This window comes from Manis javanica, chromosome 11, assembly GCF_040802235.1.
Source record: "Manis javanica isolate MJ-LG chromosome 11, MJ_LKY, whole genome shotgun sequence".
Lineage (NCBI taxonomy): Eukaryota > Metazoa > Chordata > Mammalia > Pholidota > Manidae > Manis > Manis javanica.
The window spans coordinates 83,752,344-83,774,782 of NC_133166.1; the positions used below are offsets into that span (position 1 = coordinate 83,752,344).

At 47.8% G+C, this 22,439-nt stretch overlaps 1 protein-coding gene across 3 annotated transcripts in view; it reads left to right on the top strand.

Annotated features, from left to right (window-relative positions):
* Nucleotides 1–22,439, top strand: part of TNN (tenascin N) — an 83,260-nt gene that overhangs the window by 33,148 nt on the left and 27,673 nt on the right. For 2 of the 3 annotated variants that reach the window (XM_073216779.1, XM_073216780.1), the window contains 8 exons: nt 3,481–3,928; nt 5,335–5,709; nt 6,174–6,437; nt 9,653–9,838; nt 11,037–11,126; nt 15,191–15,454; nt 19,714–19,977; nt 20,615–20,878. In XM_073216779.1, coding sequence (XP_073072880.1) covers nt 3,481–3,928; nt 5,335–5,709; nt 6,174–6,437; nt 9,653–9,838; nt 11,037–11,126; nt 15,191–15,454; nt 19,714–19,977; nt 20,615–20,878 — 2,155 coding nt within the window. The remainder of the gene's footprint in view (nt 1–3,480; nt 3,929–5,334; nt 5,710–6,173; nt 6,438–9,652; nt 9,839–11,036; nt 11,127–15,190; nt 15,455–19,713; nt 19,978–20,614; nt 20,879–22,439) is intronic. The other variant, XM_073216781.1, reaches the window with a different exon arrangement.

A 22,439-nucleotide genomic window follows, 5' to 3' on the forward strand; every position in this document is an offset into this window, starting at 1 on the left:
AATCAAGGGTATGTTGCTTGATGCCTCTGAGCCTCAGTCCCCATCTTGGGGAGGAAGCGGAGAACATGGGTGTGACCGTTTTATCACTGGGCTGAACTTTTGAAGACAGCAATTGTGAAATACCATTATTTTCATCCCACACCTGCCTTCCAGCTCCCTCTCCTGGCAATCCTCACCTCCATCCTCAGATAGTCGCAAACTGATTCCAGAGCTTTTCTGCTTTTGGTATTGGAAGAGAGCCCTTTTGGGAAAGGCAGGGTACTTTCCTTCCTTAACTGCCCCCAACTAGCGTGGCTGCTTCTGGCTTCCCAGGTTGCCGACTGAGGCAGAGAAGGGGGTCAGAAGAGAAGGGAAAAGGTATTTGTATTGACTTGGGGCTGTCATAGTTCTGTCTGGTCATCAGGAGCCCTTGTATGGCAGCTGCTTCCAGGGCTGGCTGCACCACCCCCTCCTGTGGGAACCTTTCATGGGCTCAGCAGACAGTCTGCATTCTACCCACCGGGCACCACCACCTGACTTTGCCCACGGGGGGGATGCGTTCCTGCTGAGCTGCAGGGCTGCCAGCTCTGGTCCCCTTCGGCCTTATTTCTATGGCATCAGTTTGACTTATGGCAAGACTTACATAAGCTGGTCTCCCCAAAGCCTGCGGTGCAGGCCTCTCCCACCATGACTTCCTTCCATTCTCTGCCATACAGGCTGTTCTAGGTAAATTTTCTATCCCTGAATTCCTCCCAGCAAGGAGAAGGCACTTCATCGTCTACCCACTATTCACCCAGCTCTGCACCCCCAGAAAACCTCCTCTAAAACATGTCTCTTTAAAACATGTGGGTGTTTACTACCCACTGACCAAATCCCACTGCAATAAGAAATATCCCACTGACCATCCCATTACTACAAGGTGGTGTTGAGTCCAGTTCCTGGGATGTAGTAAGTGCTCAGAAAAGGTGAGCTATCATCGTCATCACCAATAGCATGTGCTTTGAATAATAGGAAGAGCCAAGAAGGATTGAGTGGGGGAAGGGGTTACATGAAGAACTTCCTTTGGTGCTGTTTTGTTTAGTTTGCAGTGGTAGTACATTCCTTGAGTACAATATACAGGAGGAAATTGCAGGGGACAGAACCATACCGACCTCGTCTGTTATTGTATCAGAATGTCCTGTCTATGCAGAGCGAGCACAGGCTTGCAATCAGATGGGCCTAGGTTTGAATCCTGATGGTGCCACTTCACTAGTTGGACAACCTCTGGTAAGTGACTTTATCTTCCACAGCAGGTCCCTCACCCAGGAAAGGAGAGTAGCACCAATCTTCATAGCAGGTATGACAGTTACTGCACCTGGCCATCCCTGGCACACAGCAGCAACTTGACAAGTAACATTTAAAATATTCTAATATCCTTACTGTTGTTTTTAATAATAATTCTTCCAGAGCCCTTCATCCTCTATTTCCTCTGCTTCCTGATACTAAATACATGTATTCCAAGTTAAAGATTTTACATAGTATTAGAATTTGGTTTAATGACGAGGAGGGTTTCTTCCTTTTCTGACCAACTGAGTTATCCATCCAGGTCAATTTTTTTTACTGCATTCTGACTAGAGCTGGAATCTAACTACAGAGTTGGAGAAGAGGCAGCATCAGGCGAAAGCCCGCAGCGGCCTCCTGGGGTGCCAGCAGGATTCTAGCTCTAACCTGGGTGGTGATTTCAGGGCCATTACCTTTATGACAACTCAGTACAACTATACGAATGATGTTGTATGCCCTTTTCAGTAGAGAAATCACCCTTCACAATAAAAAAGGAGAAAGAAAAGGAAGTCATACTCAGTATCTGATTGAAAACAAAATAACCTCAAAACAGCCATGGAGCCCTTACTCTGTGCTTGGGGCTAAGTGCTTTGCTCCTACATTGCAGCACGGTACGTATTTTCATTCCCACATGCGGATGAGACTAAAGCTCCGGATAAGTAGCCTTTGCAAGACCAGGCCCCTAGACCTGTCTGATTCGCCCTTTCGGAGGTCGCAGCTGCCAGACCCTGGGCCTGAGCGGGACATAGCCACCAGGAAGGGACTGGGCTTCCTGACTTCCTCGTCTCTGGTACAAATGATTCTGAGTCTTGCGTTGGTCCCAGAAGCCTGTTGGAAAGAGGCACCCAAGCAGCTTGGTTCCTACATGGGAGTGGCTGTGACCCTGACAGAGGCTTTCCGGTGACCGAGTGCCTGTGAGCACGTGGGAGTGGTACACGAGGCATCTTACCGTCGGCCCTGCCTCAGCCTGTTAATGACCAAGGATGTGCCCTCCCAGGTGGGGGCTGGGGCTCAGGGAAATGGGCTGTGGAGAGGTGCTTTGCACACTATTGGAGCTGAAGGCCCACCCTGCTGGGGGGCACGGAGGCCAAACCCAACAGCCTGCTCTGGCCCTGGTGGCCTGGCCTGACTGACTAAGCAGGTCACCTGAGCACCAATGGATTTAGGGTGACTGAATCCCACAGCATGTGTGACTCTGGCTTCCAGCCTTGGGAGGACCCTGAGATGATCAGCCTTGGGTCTTGTCCTTAAGAGGCTTACTGCTTGTGGGAAGACAAACTGAGTAACATATGCTTGATATTCAAAAGTAACTATGACACAGGTCAACCATCAAGAGACCCACAGAGGGACTAATACATGCTTAGCAGAAGGAAGGTGAGTAGTTTCCAGCTAGGATGAAGTAGGAGAGCATGAGATAAGAAAAAACAACTTCACAGAGAAGGTTGTTTTATTAGAAAGTCTGATCTTCGGCTGGCTCTCAGGCAGAGGTGCTGAGCAGGATGCTAGCCTGGGGTCTGAGTACAGACTTTGTCCTTCCTGGCCGTGGTAATCAGGACAACGTGCTCAGTCCCTTGGGCTTGGTTTCTTCATGTGCAAAGCAGCACGACATAGGGGTGACAAACATGGGCTCTGGAGCCACACTGCCTGGGCGGAAATTCTGCCTCTCCGGCTGTGTGCCTATAGGCAGGTCACTTTGGTAGTAATGCACTTTGATATCACTATCTGTAAAAAGGGGTGATAATAGTATATTCCATGAATGGTTGTGGTGAGGACTGAATGAGGTAATAAACACAGAACAGGTAGAGTCGTGCCTGGCATATAGTATGTGCCCTACATGCAGCTATCTGTTGGGGAGGATAGTATTAGAGTTGATGTACAGATAGGATGGGGCCATCGAAGCCCAGCACCTCAATCCAAGTTCTTCTCCCTGTTTCAGGTGCAGGTGAGTATAGGATTAGGAGTGAAGAGAAGGCACCTAGCTCATGTGAACAGTGTAAGCAAAGATAGGAGGGAGGAATGTGCAGTGGGTGAGGAGGGGACAAAAATAATTTAGTTCAGATCCTCAGGAGACACAGGATGACATCTTCCTGTTGGTTTCACAGCTTCCTGTGGACCCTGTGAATACATTAAAAAGGCCAATTTCCATTAGTCAATCTCCATGCCTTCTTTGCATTTTTTCAGGATAGAGGCCTCCAGGAGGGTCTGCTCCCCATCTCGCCAAGGATGGGTTTCCAGGGGAAGCTCTGCTCCTTGTTGGGGCTCCTGTTTGGCTCTGTGCTTTTGGTGGCCTCAGCCCCGGCCACTCTCGAGCCTCATGGCTGCAGCGACAAAGAGCAGCAGGTCACCGTCAGCCATACCTACAAGATTGATGTGCCTAAGTCGGCCCTGGTCCAGGTGGAGGCAGACCCTCCACCCCTCAGTGACAATGGGGCCTGGCTCCCAGTCCCCCAGGAGGCAGAGGAACAGAACATCATCTTCAGACACAACATTCGCCTGCAGACGCCGCAGAAGGAGTGCGAGCTGGCAGGCAGCATTCAAGACCTCCTGGCCCGGGTGCAGAAGCTGGAGGAAGAGATGGCCAAGGTGAAGGAGCAGTGTAACCTCCAGCACTGCTGCCAAGGGGCTGCCGGTGAGCTTGCCACCTGTTACTCATTCAGTGAACATTTAATGAGCCCTTTCTATGTGCCAGGTGGTCCACCAACCTCATGAGCTTTCTGAGTCCGGTACATTGCCTCCTGTCCATCTGGCTTTCCCTGGGTCTCGTCATTCGCCCTAGCTCTGGGTACATGTACAAGCCTGAGCAGGGGGGTGGGGGGAGTCCAGCAACTCTTCAAGTGAGTCTGGACTCCTGGCTACTGCTTCCAGATAAACAGGCTTCCTGGCGCTGTTTTACCTATGGACTCAGTCTCAGCTGTAAGGGAAAGCAATTGGGTAGAGATTGACAGCCTTGCAGCTACACAGGACTGGGGGTAAATCCCATCTGCCACTTTTTCGCTGTGACTTTGGGCAAATTCTTTAGTTCCCTCAACTGTCCAGTGAGGATAATTCTCTAAACTAGTTTAGTTCCTGAGTACTCTAAGTGATGTACCTAAGATTCCTGGCCCATAGTAGACATCCAGCAAATTGTTAATGCTTTTATTAGTAATAAAGCACTACAATTTGATTTTATAGTGAGCCCCTCGTCACCACTTTTTCTTAAAACATAAACCTGCCCAGGTCGATCCAGATAATAATGAGTGGTACTTTGGCATGCATTTTTATTGCTCCCGTTGAGAGCACCTCCTTATGCCAGACACAGAACCAGGCACGGGGGGACGCTGCCATGAGTGAAACAGCATGGAATTACCCTGAGGAGCCTCCATGTCAAAAGCTTTTAGGAAGGAAAGGGGGTCTTCTGAGAAGCAGGAGCAGGGGCTGGTGAAGGAACAGGGCTGATGACCTGCTCTCCTACTGCCTCTTGGTATCCCGGGTTCAAGAGCAGAGCCGGACCAACCCCTCTCACCGTTCATCCCGATAATGAGGCTAGGCTAGTTTGTAGCATCTACAGGCCCGCTTTCTGAGGCTTCAATTTGGGCTCATTTCCCCAGGACCCAGCCTTGCTAGGTCCAGCCCCTCCAGCCCAGATAGGACAAGCTCCTGCCCAGCCTGGGTCTCACCTGCCTGCCCCAGCAGCCCCAAGGCACCCCGTAGGCTAAGCTGGCCTGCTGACTTCCGGGCTTGAGCATTTAAGGCTCCTTCATAGAAAGGCACTAAATAATTACCACCATGAGGAGCGGAGAGAACCAGGAGAATTCACAGGAGCTCTTGGTACAGGAAGGGAAAAGGAACGGTATTTCGCGTCGCATTTCAGGCAGAAAAGGAGGAACCATTTGTAGATTTCCCAGGTCACCATCTGGCCTGGTTGGAAAGGGCAGATTTTCTGCCTCTGTCAGGGATCCCACTCTCCAGGAAAAGAGCCCAGGAGTCTCCAGCCTGCTCCTCCGGGGTCCCCCTCACAAGCCCCCCAGCCCCAGCCCCTGTCTTCCTTTCCCGCAGGTCTGAGCCGCTCCTGCAGCGGCCACGGCACCTTCTCCCCGGAGAACTGCAGCTGCCGCTGCGAGCAGGGCTGGGAGGGCGCCGAGTGCGAGCGGCCCGCCTGCCCCGGTGCCTGCAGCGGTCACGGGCGCTGCGAGGACGGCAGCTGCCGGTGCGACGAGCCCTACCTGGGGCCCGACTGCGCGCACCGCGCCTGCCCGGAGAACTGCAGCGGTCACGGCGAGTGCGTGCGCGGCGTCTGCCGGTGCCACGACGACTTCACGGCAGACGACTGCAGCGAACGCCGCTGTCCCGGCGACTGCAGCGGCCACGGCTTCTGCGACACGGGCGAGTGCTACTGCGAGGAGGGCTTCGTGGGCCTCGATTGCGCGCAGGGTGAGAGCCGACGCGCGCCGCCCGCCTGGCTCGGCCCCATTTACCATCGGTCCCACTCTGCCCTAGGCAGGGGTCTGGGCCTTTAGCCTGCCTCAGAAGCCCTGGAGGGCTTGTTACAGCACAGATGGCCGGGGCCACCCGAGTTTCTGACTCAACAGGTCTGGGCTGGGGCCCGAGAATTTGCACATCTAACAAGTACCCGCGTGATGCTGACGCTGGTTTGAGGAGTGTGTGTGTGTGAGTGTGAGTGTGAGTGAGTGTGTGTGTGTGTGTGTATGTGTGTGTGTGTGTGTTTAGGAGGGAGGGGATCAGTATTAACTCCCATCCAGTAACGTCTGGGGGTATCCTTCATGCCCACCATCAGGGTGATAAGTATACAGAGGTGCTCAGTGAATACACATTGGCTGTGGATTCCCAGCCCTCTTTCCTTACCCTCTCCCAACCTGTTCCTCTTCTGTGTGCAGTGGTTGCCCCCCAGGGCCTGCAGCTGCTCAGGAGCACGGAGGACTCCCTGCTGGTGAGCTGGGAGCCGTCCAGTGAGGTGGATCACTACGTCCTCAGCTACTACCCCCTGGGGAAGGAGCTCTCTGTGAAGCAGATCCAGGTGCCCAAGGAGCAGCACGTCTACGAGATCCTGGGTTTGCTGCCTGGAACCAAGTACATAGTCTCATTGCGCAATGTGCATAAAGATGTTTCCAGCAGCCCACAGCATCTACTTGCCACCACGGGTGAGGAAGCAGCCAAATGCTCCAGGTGTCCCTGCAGAGACCCCATTTTAAATGTTTTTTTTCCACTGTCCCCACAATTGCCCTTCTTATGGTCAGGTCATTGCCCTGATTTGGGGTTTGAAAAACACAGCTGTGGCAATCCTAGGTTCTGGAGAAAAATCTCAGTACTTTATCCCTTCTCTCCGCTGCTTGATTAGAGGGTCCTCCTCACCAGTGATAGAACCTACTGGATTAGGGTTTGGGGGTCTTCTCCTTCCCTGACAGTAGTAAGTCTGATTGCCCTGCACCCCTGCACAAGAGCTGAGGAGTACACCTGCATCCCCAGGCCCTCATTGAGCATCTGAGGCCCTTCAGCAGTTTAGGTTGGGTTGGGAGAGGATCTGCTGAAGCAACCTGTGTCAGATTTATCCCATCAGGAAAGAGGGGGAACAAACAGGGTAATTAGGAAAGTTTAATGAAGAGCTTGTTTATAAGATGTGGGTGGGGTTTAGATGTTGAAAGATTTCTGGATGAGCATCAGTGGAGATCCACTCCAGCCCGAAGGGCAGTGAATGAGAATTGGTCCTGGGACCCAGAAAGAGCTGTAGGAGAGAGCTGCCTGAAGGGACTCTTGATGTAGAGGGATGCAGGCAGCCCACCACGTCCTTGTCCAGAGGGAGTAGACGAGATCAGTAGCCTGAACTCTCTCTCCTGCCATACAAAGCATGATAGAGTATGGATCTGGAGGGACAGACAGATCTCCAGGGCATCATCAAATGCTACCAAAATGTTTGGAAGGACAAGCATCACTATTTACTCTTTAGAAATTCTTATCTCCTCATGAAAGTTCTCAAGGCAGCTTCGATCTCAAAGGCTTGGAGAAACCTAGTTTTCTGATTCATTCTTTCATTCAACTTACTTTGTTGAACATCTACTATGTGTCAGGCACTGTTCTAGGTGCTAATACAAATGAGCTGCCTCTACCCTACCCTACACTCCTGGGGAAAGAGCCAGGGAGACTTGGATGGCAGGGCCTTTGGCACAGCTGTCTTTGCAGAAATATCAGGCTTCCTATCCTACTTGGTGGTGGGGACAGAGGTGGTTCAGTGTTGGAAAGGGTCATGAGGGCCTTGTCATCCTGGAAGAACAATTTGTGATTGCCTTTGCCAATGCCCTCCAGCTAAGACCCCTGGAGCTGAACAGGTTGGGTTTATTGACCATCAGAGCGTGGGAAAACGCACACCATGGGGGCTATGGGGGTCTGGATAACAGAGTGTTACAAGGGCCGGTATCAAGTTGGGGCTTGTGTTAGGTGATTTGGGAGAAGATTTAAGGTAGCAGGGATTTGCTTGGGAATGTATGCTGTCAGGAAGTGGGGGTAATTCTATGATTGGTATCTTAGTGAATCTTATCTAGAAAGAGGCCAGACTAGGGGGAGGCCACAGTGTCGCTGGTACAGAAGCAGCCATCACTCATATGAGGGGAGCATGTTTAGTCATCTTTGTGGTGTGGACCATGTCCAGTTTTTTTGTCTGTGTTCAGATATGGTGTGTTTTGTCTTGTTCCATTGTGACTCGAGAGTGGCTTATCGGTGTTCTGTGAAATTGTTTGTGTTGGATGGGAGAACATCTGAAGCCTACTGAGAGAGCCCGGCCAGCTTCCAGCTTCTGGGCTGCTTTGCTCTTTCTCCTCTTTTTGTCTGTGGTTGCCTCCACCTTCATACAGGTCAGTGTCCAAAGCCTCCTGATGAAGAGGGGAGACATCGGTTTTGAAGGCAGCCCCTCTTGGCTTCTTGCTCCAGGGACTTGCAAAACCCTGAAATTGTGAAGCTCATCATTCTGTGTGATCTAAGTTAAATCCATCCTTATTTGCTCCCTAGGAGAGCCTCAGTCTGAAAGAAACTTATCCCCATAATAATCTTGAATGTTTTCATTAAGTCCTTGCTTTTTCATTTGCTAGCCATGTTGGACCCTTCTAGATCTGTAATCATTGAGTCGCTGTAGTTACTCACTCTTGACCTGTTCCCTCAAGGAATTCCCATCTTTGAAGGAAGACCCTGGAGACGGGCAGGTTGAAGCCAGTGGATGGGAAGAAATGCTTCAGAGAAAAGGTTCTGGGAGGTTTCTTGTCCAGAGCAGAGTGAACGAGAAACTTCCAGAGCCAAGGGATCTTGAGATCACCAAGGTCACTTCTTGCCTGATGCACAACATGCTTGACAAGTGCTCGCTCAGCCCACCTGGGTGGGAACACCGCCAAGACGGTGCAGGTGGGGGTGTGACAGAAAGGGGGCAAGGCTGAGAGTCTGGGGACTTATCTTGCCTGTTCCAAACTTCAGACCAGGCAGCGTCTGCCAGGGACATGGCCATTGGAACTCAAAGTGCTCCCAAGGACCCCCAGTCCCCTCCCCAACCACAACCGAAAAGTTCTTCCCTTAGACCCACATCAGCAACCCATTCCTTTGGTTTAATCATTATATACATATCCTTTGTATTAATCATTATAATCTCATTTTTCTTCTGAGCAGAGGGGTAACATTTAGCCATTAATACTTTACTAGAATAGATGTGTACAATCACCCTCGTCCTTCTGAGGACAGACAGGTTGGGCAGCTGAGGACATCGGGTACCTGGTGGCGGTGCTCCAATTTGGTAGAAAGGGCAGGAAGGATACTCTGAAGGACCAAGTTAAAATGTACCTACTTTAGAGTTTCCCCTAGGTTTGATCCTCAGGAGAATTTGGGAGACCGAGGAAGGGGCTGGTTGTATTATCAGTGTGCTAATATAGGAATCTGAGATGCATTTTGCAACTTTTCCTGGAAGAGCCTGAGTTTCTCATGCTGGGGTTGAGTCTTTGAGGTTAAGGCAGCTAAAAGGTGAGGGTAAGTTGAGAGCAGTGTGAGCCCTGGTCCAAGGGGCCTGGGTGGCTGGCCTGAGGAGAGGCTCAGGGCTTGGCCAAAGCAGTGCGGACAGCGAGGGCTACACAGCATCTGATGGGATGGGACTGGGTGGAGGGGACTTGCCCGGGACAGAGTCTGTCCTCCATGGATAACGTGAAAGCCAACAGCTTTTTTGCTACCTAGGTAGTTCTTAGACACTTGTGAAGGGCTGTGTCCTGGGGCTGAAGCCTGCCCGCAATGGGCCAAGGAAGGGAGCTGACTGGTAGCCTCCAGCCTGTTCCAGGCCTGCCAGTTGCAGCTCTTCGCTGCTCTCTCCTGCCCTCCCTGTCCCCTGCCCTAGGGCTCGCTGTGGTGGGCTCCGCGTGGGTGGCCGAAGAGACTTCCAGCTCGCTTGATGTGGAGTGGGAGAATCCTGCAGCCGAGGTGGACTACTACAAGCTGCAGTATGGCCCCATGACAGGGCAGGAGGTGGCAGAGGTTGCCGTGCCCAAGAGCAGGGACCCCAAGAGCCGTTACGACATCAGGGGTAAGACCCAAGGCTGGGGATGCGTAATGTGTGCTGTGGGTGCTGAGGTGGGACACTGTGTACAGAGGGGACTGCCATGTCCTCCACTCAAGTGCACAGAAGGTACTGGGGCCTTAGGAATCACCTGAGCCCTGGCCACAGAACCTCCCAGACGTGAGCCCACTCTGGAGCCTGCAGACCTGCTGCAGTTCCCTAGAGCTGACTCAGGAATCTCAGGGCAGCTGGCTGGCACGTTCCAGGGCCAGTGTCCTCTTGAAAACCCTGTGTACATCACAGTGGATATCATGGCCCACAGACACTCCTTTAGGAAGAACCGTGTGTGTGTGAGTGAGTGAGTGAGTGAGTGAGTGAGTGAGTGAGTGAGTGAGTGAGTGTGTGTGTGTGTGTGTGTGTGAAGGAGAGAGATTGGTTTGGTTTGTTCAGCACTACGCGTGGAAGGAGTTTTGGTAGGAGGCCTCTGTGGGACAGAGGTCCTTGTCCAGCTGAGGCCTGGGAATCAGATGGCTGCTAAAGAAATGGGGCCATGCAGGACTGGATCACGTTTTGCAACTCTTGAAGCACATACAATTTTCAGGGCCCTCTTTAAGAAAAATAACACAGTCATGAATACTCAATCCCACATAGGGCCTTGGAAGTGCCCCTTGCAGGTACAGGGGCCCCAAGGCATACTAACCCCATGGTAAGTCCTCCTCTGGAGCCTTGTTCTTCCATCCACTCCCTAAGTTCCGTTTCGAGAGGACCTCTTGGGGTTCCCAGTGTTTGTAGAGTGGAAAATATTGTGTGTGCCTCACACAGGCTGCTACTTGCTGCATTTTGCCACTGCAGCTGAGTATTTGTGCCATGAAGAACAATTGTTCAAGTTGCTGTTACAGAGAAATAAAAAAAGAAGAAGAAATGAAAAAGAAAAAAAGGAAGAGGAAAAAAATTAGGCTAATTATTACAATGAGAAGGACAGAAACTTCTGAGGGAAGAAGATGGTTGGTTGGGAGCCAAAAACATCTGGACCATAAATGGGGAGATAAGTGCTAGCTGGGCCTGTAGCTGCTTCTCTGCCTTAAGTGGATTTTTACTCTTTAGGTGAGAAGTGGAGCCCCTCCTATCCCCCCGACCAGAGGAATCCTGGGGAGGAGCTGAGCTGGGAGTAGGGGTCTGGAGCCTGTACTCACGCCCAGCGCTGGCTGGTTGGGTTTATTTCCAGGTCTGAAGCCCGGGACGGAGTATAAGATCACAATTGTTCCCATGAGAGGAGAACTGGAGGGCAAGCCGGTCCTCCTGAATGGCAGGACAGGTGAGAGCTCCCTGGAGGCACTGTGAACACGTCTCATGTTCACATTCTGATATTTTTCTTGGCTCTGGCTAAAAACTGGGATTTGTGTGCAGCAAAAGTCTGTCTCTGTGTACTGACATTTGTTTTGCAGGGCAGGAAAGGGAAAGCACACCTCTCCTCTTTCAATTTTTTTTACCAATGAAGATCTCCTCCAGGATTTTGGGGTCCAGGGGAAAGGCCATTTCTGACACTGCTGTGCTTATTTTAATACCTTTAATCACTGGATTATTTTTAAGGCATTTATTATCTGGGGCCTAAGCACAGAGCTCCATATTACCTAAGACAGATGATCTATAATTTTTTTACTTGTCATTCCTGTGTTTTTTCCTGATAGCCACACTCAGGCAGTCTGCTTTAGAAATGCCAAAAAATATTAAAGACCCTCAACATGGCAGCAGTGGTATTTTTAACATCTGTGGGTTGAGAAATATATAATGACAATGTTATAAACCAGTAACATTTGCCAATAAATTTGTAATTTATTAATCAGAAAAGAATTTGAAATCATTGTAAGACGTGCAGGATATCCTACATAATTTTTAATTTTCAGGCAATGCCTGAGCCCATATTGATTTGTGAACCTCCTGCACTAACCCTGCCTCTGTCAAGGACCAGTGATCTAGAACATAATGCCACTGGGCGGAGCCAGCAAAGGAAGGGTCTTTGAATTTTGAGACTCCCTTGAAAAGTTTTTTAGTTCTTTTCAAGCCAGTCTTGGCAATGGCTGAGAACAAGGGTGGGATGGTGCAGGAACTGAATTCGGTACTTTGGCTGCCTCATGAATTGCATATCTGGAGTGTGAATGAGTTTTGGTTGGGCAGTTGTAAAGGGCAAGATATAATTTAATTTATGAGCCACACAATATAGACTGTGCAGCGTGCCTGAATAGTGGACTAGTAAAACATTTTAGTGAGATGGGAAATGGCAAGCCCTTCCTTGCTCTCAAGGGCGTTCTCTTTAGCTGTGAATTAATTGGGATCTTACTAGGCACCAGGCTCCCTACTAACACTTCTCCTGAATTGTCTCATTTGTGACCTTATGACCTTAATCCCATGTGGTAGGTCCTATTATTATTTCTAAATCACATGAAAGAAAACTGAAACTTAGAGAAGGAAAGCTCAGGATGGCCCAGCCAGGAAATGCAGAGGTGGGATTGGATCCTAGGAGGTCCATCCACTTGGGTGGACACAAAGCTAAAGTGGCTTCTACTTTTACCTTCTTGCCGCTATTTCTGGTTAATTTTCCTGCTGTTTACTCCCTAACTAAAACAATGTCTGTGACTCCTCATTCCCCTTGGATAATGCAGGACCCCTTTCATCTTGGCCTCCTGGGCCTGTCCAGCCTGGGTCATTGTCATTTTCCATATTTGCCAACAGGAAGCTTTCCTGCGGCTGGATTTTTGTTTGTTTGTTTTTTGTTTTGTTTTTAAATACAGATGGCTTACCTCTATATCCTGGATTTGTTCATATTGTTGTCACAACATAGAAAACCCTCCACTGTTACCTCCAGCTATTCATTCATTAGTTGGAAATCAGTGAACTCAAGCTATCAATTAGTTTGACTCATATTAATTGCAGAGTACCACTGGGCCCTGGACACGTCCTCTCTTCCAAAGATGATAGGTCCTCGTTCTGCCCCTCAGGGGCTCACTGCAACGATGCCACTCATCCCTGTGGGCTCGACCCCACTGTGGGGCTGTCTAGGACCACATTAAATGGTAGCCATCTGTCCTGAGCTCCCAGAGCATTTAATCACATATGCCCTTGAATTGCTAGTTAACCTTTCAAGTATATTATCCCAACTAGAAAGTGAGCACTCAGGATGTGTTTTTATTGTCAATTATATTCTAAAAGCAGGATGGGATATTTTATTGGATTGCAAATAAATTTGTGTCACGTGTTATGCCAACATTTTTAAAAAAAGACAAAAATTCTAAGGTCAGGAAGCACTCTCAAACCTGGCTAGACTGCTAATTAATTTAAGAGGGGAAAAAGAAATTTCTCTTTTCTCCAAATGTTTTGCATTCCATGAGATGGAAAAAGACACTGGAATATAAAAACAGCATAAGCATGTACAGGGAGGAAATGACACAGTTCAGGTATTTTCCATTTAAGAAGTCACTCAGTGGAACTAATTCCACAAAAGGGAAAGGGTTGATTGAAAGTCCTCACTCTGTCTGTTAACACACTCAAAGTGCCCTGAAGCACCTTCCAGAAAAGCAAGATTTTAGAAGCAAGTCAGCTTCGGAGCAGAAGCACCAGCCAGGCCAGTGTTTTCAGGGGGAACTATCCCTGGACTTCTCCATCAGACACCCTCACGGCCACCTCACATCCAGTGACAGGAAGGGTGGGCCACTAACTACGAGATGATGCTGATCCTTAGTCCTCAGCTTCTCCACCTGTAAGATAGAAGGTTGGACTAAATGAGTTTCAAGTGCCTTCACTCTCTCTTTTTGGATTATGAGTTTTTTTTATTATGATTATGAGACTTTTAATAACTCCCATGAGTCATGCCTCTCCATGGTGAGTACAGAACAAAGGAAGGCTTGCTTTGTTTTAACTTCCCAAGCTCCCACGCACAGCAGAGCTCTCAGCCTCTCCTATTCATGTGCTGACATTTTTCTCAGAACTTCTCCCCTCACACTCTGCTATGAAATGGTGGTTTTGCTGCTCCTATTATCGTTTTCATTTGTTACTACTTTCAAACATAATGCTCTGTATGAAATGGCCCAGCCCCTGAAACTTTCCTTCCCAAACTCCTTCACGTTTCAAGATGTTTCAGCATTCAAGAGCTCCGCTCTCATGTACAGCCACCCACATATACCTGGTGACTGGAAAATAATGATTTCTGTCATTTGAGTACTTACCATCTTCTAGGTATGGTGGAGCTTCACAGACATTATCTTTGGTCCTTATAGGAGCATTGTAAGCATTATTATTCCCATTTTACAGGTGAGAAAATTAAAGCCTATAAAATTTAGGGGATTCAAAGTGAACCAGTGAATGGCATTGGAACCTGGGTTTGTTTGAAGCCAGACCATAACCTCAGGGATATTCTCTGTGCCTTTTGAATAATTTTATTATCATAATGAAAAGCAGTAAAGGAGGGCTGAGAAAGCAAGCTCATAAAATGCATAGCTGCTGTAGTCTGAGGGCATCTCTTCCATGAACTCATCTCCAAACCAGTGGCATAGTCTCTGTCCCCCATCTCTGTCCCCAGCCCACATTCCTATAGATTTAGACCCTGGCTATGCCATTTTCTACTGTGTCAACTAGATGACTCATAAGTGGCATTGTGAATGGAGAAATCTGTTCCTAATGCCTGTGGCCACGAGCAGGAGTGTGGACATGTGCTGTTGGAGAGCCAAACCTTATCCAACTCTCAGTGAATCTGGTTGTAAAGTGGAATACACATTCCTGATGTGCCTGCAGCTCTTACTAAGCCTCTTCTGTACACCCAGCTTTGTAAATTAGATCTCTTTGAAGTAGACCTCACCTTTGTTCTAACTACACACACACTCAAAGGTGAGTCCCACCTCCAAGCCTTAAAGTCTTGTCTTAAATCTCTCTGACCTGTAACGGCTCTGATAAAGGTCCCATCAGGGCTGCCAGTGTCCAGCAGGAAGGAAGTTGCAACCTGAGAAGGAAGCTGGGGCTGGCGCAGGACTGTGCTTCATCCATGATTTGGCCAGTAGTTGAGCTACTCGAAGGCTTTGTTCCATGGAAAAACCGTCTGTGATCCCTTTTTGGCAGAGAGTGAGGTTTTGGTCCTGTTAAGCTGCCTTCTTCTCTATGGTGGGGAGGAGTTTTCTCTAATGTGTTCAGTAGTCTGAAAATGGAAAGGATTGTTTTATCCATCAAGAAGCCCTTTCTCTGCTTAGGGTTCAAGCATATGCCAGATGATGAATAGATCCTCCTGCACTGTGTAGACTATGAAACTAGGTCACCCGAACTAGATCTTGAAGCATTTGTGATCTTGACCAGCCAAGGTCTTCTCTGATTTTTCTTTCTCTTATTTTTATGAAGAAATTGATAGTCCAACCAATGTGGTCACTGATCATGTGACAGAAGACACAGCGGTGGTCTCCTGGCACCCAGTCCAGGCTGTCATAGATAAGTACGTGGTGCGCTACACCTCGGCTGATGGGGAGGCCAAGGACACGGCAGTCCCTGGGGAGCAGAGAAGCACCGTCCTGACCGGCCTGAAGCCGGGAGAAGCATACAAAGTCCATGTGTGGGCTGAGAGGGGCAACCAGGAGAGTGAGAAGGCTGACACGGAGGCACTCACAGGTAATGGAAGAACGGAGCATAAGCAGCTTTCCATATGGGAGAAGGTCTATTTTGAATTGAGGCTGAAGCCTACCTGGCATCAGCTCTTTTTGTTCACAGAGGTATGGGAGGGGATTGCAAAAGCAATTTCAAAATTCATAATTATGAGATTTTTCCTTTATAGCCTCCAGTAAAAGAGACCAGTCTTTTAGTTTGATACAGAAGGTCATACTTATTTGAGTCAGAATTCCTTATGTAACTCTCACAATAGAGTAACACTTTCTGATTTTCGTTTTTTTGGCTGTTCAAACTCAAAACATTTGGCTGACAGTGAATTTGAATGCTTATCTCGGTTCGCCGTGACTGTACAGGCATTTTGCTTATAATCTTTAACTCTCTTTCAGACCATGGAAATGGTTTACACCCTGAGTCAACATTCGCCAAATGGACCAATTCTGCCGTTAAACTTTCAGACACTGTAAGGGTCCCTGTACTTCACCCAGTTGTCTGCTTAGCTTGGGCCTGCAGGTGTCCCGAGACTGCACATTCCCAGACATTTCTTGGCATATCCCAGACATCCTTTCGACTTACACCCTCCTCTGGCACTGCCCCTAATTCAGAGAAACCTAATCCTGGAGTCCACTTGAGGTTCTAAACACTTGACAGGAAATCACAGGAAAGGATTCGCTTATTGACTGGGCTCTCTTCTGGACAGTCACTTAGTGGAGAGACGCTCAGAGAAGCAGATAATTAGTTAGGAATGTGGTTTCAGAAGCTTGACTGTCCAAGTTTTAACCCCAGCTCTACCATTTGCTAGCTGATTGGCTCTGGGAAAATTACTTCACCTCTTTTTCTTAGATTCTTGTCTGTCGAATGGGGTATAGGTTACATCTACCTCATAAAGTTGTGCGAGTTAAATCATGTAAGTCCCTGACATGTAATGAGTGTGTGTAAGTCATAGTGATTATTTCTTGGAGTGGATCTTAGTCAGCTTGGGCTGCTATAACAAAATACTATAGACTGGGTGGCTTAAACAATAGAAATCATTTCTCAAAGTTCTAGAGGCTGGAAGGTCCTTTGATCTGGGCACTGGCCGATTCAGTTCCTGGTGAGAGCCTTCCTCTCAGCTTAGAGATGGCTGCCTTCTTCCTGTGCCCATGCATAGTACAGAGAGGAAGATCCACTTTCTCCTTCTGAAGGCACTAATGCCGCCATGGGGTGGCCCATCTGTATGACCTCATCTAAACCTAATCACCTCCCAAAGGGTTAGAGCTTCAACATATGAATTTTGGGGAGATACAGGCATTCAGTCCATAGCAAATATTAATTGGAATTTGACCCTTGAAGCATTTCATGGTGCATGGACTCCTGGGTCTGGGTGGGCTTTGCCTCCTCCAGGGGAAGGAGAAGAAGGTGATGGTAATGATGGTGAAATCTAGATTTGTTTAGAGTCAGGTTCAACAAACTTTCTGTAAAGGGACAGATAGTAAATATTTTTGGCTTTGAGGGCCACGAAATTTCTCTGGAACTATGCAGCCTCTACCACTGAAAATAGAAAACAGCCATAAACAATATGTAAATGAACGGTATGACTGTGTTCCAGTAAAATTTTATTAATTACTAATAGGCAATGAGTCAGATTTGTCCCGTGGGCTGTAGATTGCCAACTCCTGGTTTATATTACATATGCTTTCCATTTACCAGGATTTTAAATGTTGTGAAAGGAAAGAACGTGTGGGTCAGTTTTTTAAGACAGTGGGAATTGGAATAGAAAAGAACTTTCCCCTCTGTCAGGTGGGGGGTGTAAGCACCCCAGCTTACTGGGAGCCACTGAGGTGTGGTGTTCCCAGGGGTGTTCAGTTGTGGAGCTAGGCTCTGGAGTACAAAGATAAAAGACATTAATGTGTGCTCATATGGTATTCACAATCCTGCAGGTAGAGAGGAAAGATAAAAATGATAAAATGCAATGAGTTATGTTCTAGAGCAAACAGATGTCCCTGGAACTATAGTAACATGAATAAAGGGTACCTTGCAAGACTGGGATGGGAGCAGGGTGATGGAAGGCTGTAGGAGGAGGGGACAGCTGCATGGAGCCTAGAAGGCTGGGTGGTGTTAGCAGTGGGAGCAGCATATAAGGCCTAAGGTGTGGGACTATGACAGCTTGTTTTCCTGTCATTATCTCAAGTGCAACTTTCTTTTTGTTAATTATTTTTTTATTAAGGTTATCATTGATATACAATCTTATGAAGGTTTCACATGAGCAACATTGTGGTTATACCACCTTCACCCATATTATCAAGTACCCCCCACATACCCCATTGCAATCAGTATCCATCAGCATAGTAAGATACTATAGAGTCAATCCTTGTCTTCTTCATGCTATACTGCCTTCTGCATGACCCTGTGCCAATCATAATGCTCCTTAATCCCCTTCTCCCTCCCTCCCCTCCCACCTTCCCCTGCCCCTCCCCTTTGGTAATCACTAGTTCCTTCTTGGAGTCTGTGAGTCTGCTACTGTTTTGTTCCTTCAGTTTTGCTTTGTTATTATACTCCATAAATGAAGGAAATCATTTGGTACTTGTCTTTCTCTGCCTGGCTTATTTCACTAGACATAGTACCCTCTAGCTCCATCCATGTTGTTGCAAATGGTAAGATTTGTTTTCTTCTTATGGCTGAATAATATTCCATTGTGTATATGTACCACCTTTTCTTTATCCATTCATCTACTCATGGACACTTAGGTTGCTTCCATATCTTGGCTATTGTAAATAGTGCTGTGATAAACATAGGGGTGCATCTGTCTTTTTGAATCTGTGATCTTGTTTTCTTCAGGTAAGTTCCTAGGAGAGGAATTCCTGGGTCAAATGGTATTTCTATTTTTAGTTTTTTGAGGAACCTCCATACTACTTTCCACAATGGTTGAACTAATTTACATTCCCACCAGCAGTGTAGGAGGATTCCCCTTTCTCCACAACCTTGCCAGCATTTGTTGTTGCTTGTCTTTTGGATGTTGGCTATCCTAACTAGTGTGAGGTGTTATCTCATTGTGGTTTTAATTTGCATTTCCCTGATGATTAGTGATGTGGAGCATCTTTTCTATGCCTGTTGGCTGTCTGAATTTCTTCTTTGGAGAAGTGTCTGTTCAGGTCCTTCTCAAGTGCAGCTTTCTTAATAATGTGATCTTAAGAGGTGTTCATGGTGGACAGGAGGGTGGTGGGGAACTGAAGGATGAGGCTAGAGCATCAAAGCCAGCTCAGTACCCCAGGAGCTAAACTGTTAATTCCTATATGTCAGGAGTGCATTCTGAACTCTGTTTTCCTTAAGGCAAGTTATCTCCCTTGGCTATGATTTCCACTGAGCTGGCCCGGCCATACTTGGCAAGTTGTGGTGTGAAGAGCAGTTGCTACCATGGATAGCTCAGCCTTTTGAGCAGGTGGTTTTTGAAACAGGATAATAAATGCATGCTAACCTTGCATCCATTTTTTTAGATTTTTTGACTTTCTAAGGGTTTACATTTTGAGGAGAAAGTGGTATTTCAGACATCAAGTGGCATTTGCAATAATAAAGAGCTTATATTTAAGCATGTACTATGCCATATCTCATTTGTTATTCACTATATAACCTCTGAGGTAGGTACAGATATTTCTTTCTTCCTAGAGATGATGAGACTGAGACTTAAATTATATACTCCATCCAAAGTTAGCATCCAGGAAGTGGTGGAGCTTAGATTCAAGCCCATTTTATCTGCATAGGAACCCAGACATACTCTGCAAATAATCCAGACATCAAATACCATCAACTTGAAAGTCTCCTGATTCTCTGTCTACAGACATAATGTTTTATATGGAAAGAACTGACAGCTCCTCCTTCTGGGTTATTTTTCTTCCCAAAGAAAACATTAGAGCTCATGCAGACATATATTGAACTATAATTGCTTTCAGGTATGAGTCAGGAACTGAAAGAGTATATTATATAAATTCAGGGTAAAGGAGACATTTGTATATGAAGACCGATTCTTTTTATCCAAAGGCAACTTGAGGGGAAAATTGTTAGCATTGAGACTTTATGTTGACTTTGTCTGAAAACACTACTGCTCATTAAATGCTGTTAGCTCAGTCTTGGAGTTACAGACCACTTGCTTAATTAAACCCTTAAGTTATCCTAATCATTGACATATAACAGACTGTGAAATTTGTTGAGGTCATCATTTGGCTGTGTATGCAGTCGGCCTTTCAGGAACTAGAGTTGATAAATGATACATTCTTTCACCTCTCTTAAAGACATTGACAGCCCCCAAAACCTGGTGACCAACCAGGTGACAGAGAGCACGGCCACCGTCTCCTGGGACCCAGTGCAGGCTGTCATCGACAGGTACCTGGTGCGCTACTCCTCTGCTGATGGAGACACCAGGGAGGTGCCGGTGGGGAAGGAGCAGAGCAGCACCACCCTGACGGGCCTGAGGCCGGGCGTGGAGTACACGGTCCACGTGTGGGCCCAGAAGGGGGACCGGGAGAGCAGGAAGGCCAACACCATGACCCCGACAGGTAACAAGAGTAGATGCTCAACTGGAATTGTATTTTGAGCATGTGAATTTGAGGGTACAGGGTACCCAAAGATGTGGCCTGACATGAGAGATTTTTGCAAAGAAAGTCTTAAAGATAAAAAATAATAATAATGAGTTCTGGTGGTGAACTCGGTGGGCTGCTCCTCCCTGATGGTGATGAAACCACTCCTCCCACTCTCAGGCAGAGGTGGAGCTGGCCAGTAGCCGTGTTTTTAGCAGACTCAGCAAAGATGTTGCTAGGACCCAGTCATTGCAACGCTGTGAGAACTCTTTCAGAATGATTGCCGGTGAAGTGGCCCTTGAAGAAATGATAAATTAGGTCCCTGACCATCCTGGCAGATGTTTAATTGATTGTCTTGATGTGCCATGATGATTCTAAGAAGCCATCATTCCTCCTGCATTTTAGGGACCTGAAAGCCAAGAAAGTACATAATGGGCCGTCCTCTGAAACTGAGGACCAGGGGTCGATTTCTCCCTGGAATCGTACAAGGGACTCTGGATGGGAGGCCCACTGCCTTGTGCTAAGAGGGCTCAAGTACAGGAAAATCATGGTGATGGGGTGGTGAGTATTTCTCCCATGGATTCAAAGCTGAGTCATTTCTAATGTTTTCTTAAAGACATTGACAGCCCCCAAAACCTGGTGACCAGGGAGGTGACAGAGAGCACAGCCACCATCTCCTGGGACCCCGTGCAGGCCGTCATCGACAGGTACCTGGTGCGCTACTCCTCTGCTGATGGAGACACCAGGGAGGTGCCGGTGGGGAAGGAGCAGAACAGCACCACCCTGACGGACCTGAGGCCGGGCGTGGAGTACACGGTCCACGTGTGGGCCCAGAAGGGGGGCCGGGAGAGCAGGAAGGCCGACACCACGGCCCCGACAGGTAATGCCTCGTGCACTGTCACTGTGTCACTGCTAAGCTCATGGTCTGTGCAGACTTCTTTCTCTGATCTTGACATAAAGGATCTTGCATAGTAAGTTGTGCGCCCCTTGCTCGCATTGAATGACTTCTCTTAGAATGCATATTTCATCTGTGGTCTCCAAAGTTTCATCTTTAAGTACTGGTATTATTACTCTTGGTCCTTTGTTCTCTGCCCATGCATCTTTGTTGTTATTGACCCACTAAATGCTTCACCTTGATAAGGAATAAATATGAAGAAAGCACAAGTAATTATCATGCTGAGGGAGCCTGATCTGCAGATTGTGACCCAAAACCATCTATTTTTCCCTCTTTACCTGTTTAAACCCTTTCTGTTGAGCTTGTTTCTGTTTCTGCCCTTTGGCTCAACATTTCAGGCAGAAGTAATAATCTTTTATTAGGTAAAAATAAGCAAATATCTAGTCACTTTTAGTCCCTGACTAAAAATATATCACTTTAGTAATTAGATCCCAGTAATTTTAGTAGTTGGAATATCTGTATCCATATAATTTTACAGAGTTCATTTAAAGTGAAAGTCTCCCTCCCTCAGTTGGGCTGTTTGTGAGCCGACAGCCCGCCACGGTGGGTGGGTGGGTGGGGCACGGGCTCAGCTTCTCTTGTATTTCCTTTCTTGTACTTTAAGGCTTGTTCTTCCCACATGCTAACTGCAGTTTCTGACCCATATTCTGGCCCATTTGTGTTTGGCACAGCTGGGAGTGACAGAGGTAAGGAATCAAGAAGAGGAGAGGTAAGGGATCTTGTCTGACTGTAACTGTCGTGGCGCCTGACAGGTGTGAAAGCTGCCCTTTTCCCTAGATGGAAAACCCTTCTCTGGGTTCTTGAGACACCACATCTGTCCTGTTCTGCTTGGCTCTTTCATCGTAGTGATCCTGTGAGCAAAGGCATCTCTCCTTCTGATTCCTACTCCCCTTCCTCTGCCACACATCTAGGGGTGCACTATAATGCCTTTTGGTGGGGTCACCTCACTCCTCTAGGCAATCCTCTTGGACAGCTTCTGAAACAGTCCCTCATGGGCTCCCCTTCCTTGGCCCACATCTGGTCCATGGGGAACACATATGCATCCTTTGTCCACTCCACCAGAGGTACAGGTATTTTGCAATGCTACAGACTCTCATTGCTCTGCTTCAGGGCAACCAACTTTTTCTCAACTCTTGGATGTTTGAGGCACACGTCAAACACCAGCCCATGGTGTTCCCCGAGCTTTGGGTGGTGTTTCTCAACCTGGCACTATTGGTATTTGGAGCTGGATAATTCATTGGTACAGGGGTCAGTCACATGTACTGTAGGATGTTTCACAGCATCTTGGCCTCTACCCATCAGATGCCAGCAGACTTCTGATCCCACACTGAATTGTGATAACCAGAAACATCTCCAGACATTGCTGAGTGCCCCTGATAGAGCACCTCTGCTCCAGGGTGCATATAACTAGCTCTGAAAGGGATCCCATTGCAACTGCTTATTTGAGCCTTGGGTCTCACCCATGGGACTCACAGTGTAACTCTCT